The sequence below is a fragment of the Mizuhopecten yessoensis genome, unplaced genomic scaffold (genome assembly GCF_002113885.1).
Source record: "Mizuhopecten yessoensis strain PY_sf001 unplaced genomic scaffold, ASM211388v2 hete_35955352, whole genome shotgun sequence".
Taxonomy (NCBI): domain Eukaryota; kingdom Metazoa; phylum Mollusca; class Bivalvia; order Pectinida; family Pectinidae; genus Mizuhopecten; species Mizuhopecten yessoensis.
In genome coordinates, this window is record NW_018481630.1 from 1 (window position 1) to 1,475 (window position 1,475).

At 39.0% G+C, this 1,475-nt stretch overlaps 1 protein-coding gene across 1 annotated transcript; it reads left to right on the forward strand.

Moving 5' to 3' along the window:
* Nucleotides 1–119: 119 nt before the first annotated feature.
* On the forward strand, nt 120–830 carry LOC110444023 (proteasome activator complex subunit 4B-like; the record flags this gene model as incomplete). The annotated part of the gene is made up of 3 exons (XM_021488461.1): nt 120–274; nt 554–646; nt 772–830. Coding segments are annotated over 3 exons (307 nt in total), but the record flags the coding sequence as incomplete, so codon positions are not given.
* Between the last annotated feature and the right edge of the window lie 645 nt (nt 831–1,475).

Genomic DNA, 1,475 nt, shown 5'->3' on the forward strand with positions numbered 1-1,475 from the left:
AAGTCTCCATGTCACAGTAAGGTAGCATACAACCTTAAGTCTCCACATCACAGTATGATAGCATACGTCCTTCAAGCAAAATCCAAACTTGATCAAGTTTGTATGTTTTGTGTTTGTAGGACTGGGCAATGCCCGGTGACATCGACGACCTTCAGATGAAATGGCATGTACCTAATGATGAAGAGATGAAGTTTGCCTCCGAGATTCTCCAGACCATCCTCAAGCCAGAGCTGGAGGCCATCAGGACTGTAACAGCAGACAATAAAATGAACAGGTAACGACTGGACATATCTCACACTCACAGCTTTATAAAGTGGACCAGCCATGGTCAGCCATCGGGTCTAAGAGTGTTTGTCAGCTTTTATTCAAAGTCCCTCATTGTTGAAATCACTCTTTATAACTTTACTGTTACATTTATATGATATTTTTGCCCTGTTAAAATTGTCCCTTTCTTTTGAGGGCCCAAAGGGGCAACAAATTTGTGTGTGAAATTTTCCAATTTTTCTCATAAGGCAAGAACATTTGAAATGTAAATATGTAATTTTGTTTGTAGGGAGGAATTGCTGAGGAGGTTGAACGTTATCCTGGAGTGTTTGCTCGGCGCGGGGACTGTTCTACCAATGTGGGACGATGCTGTCGTAGAAATGTACGTGTTCACACAATTACTTGCAGAAAATATTTAAATACTGTATCTGATTGGCAACTTAAAATAAATTTTGTAATTTATAGCATAGAGAGGTTTTAATCTGAGCTTAATGATGTTTTTTGTAGAGTGGAGAGTTCTGTTTCCCTGCGGCGACAGCACTGTCAGTCAACAGGCCAACACTCGTGTAAGTATGTAAGGGATACTGCTTGATAGAAACAATCTTATTATATACCCTGGGCCAAAGGAATATACACACCCTGGGCCAAAGGAATATACCCAAGAGTATAACTGTGAAATCAGATATTTTTCATGGGCCCCAAATTTCATGGTATCCTGACAAAACATGTACACCATTTCGTGAGTACATGAATTCATGGATTATGAGTTCCCACTCAAACGGAGAATAGCTTTATATCTAACTTGTAATCACTTTGTGGACCTATGAATTTGTGGATAAAGATTTACTCACGACATCAATGAAATTAAAATCCACGAAAATTAGTGATTTACAGTATACGTCATCTCTCTGACGTGTGTTTACCCATGTTGTCACACGCTGATGTATATTACGTTTATGAACGCTTTCACCCCACTTATCAATTTGTTTCATCAATGGTTTTGAATTAAAAGGTATTGCATATTATTTCAAACCACTGTCCTGTTCGTCTATGCAGAACATCCGGTTCGTCTGTTTTTAAATGTAATGTTTTCAGGTATAAATCCTGGTGTACCTGTAAAAGTTAATGCAGGCCCTGCAAGGCTCTGTCAAGGCTCGCCTGAAAACAACATCAGATTACTAGGTCTGACCTTATTTCATAAACGAACAACT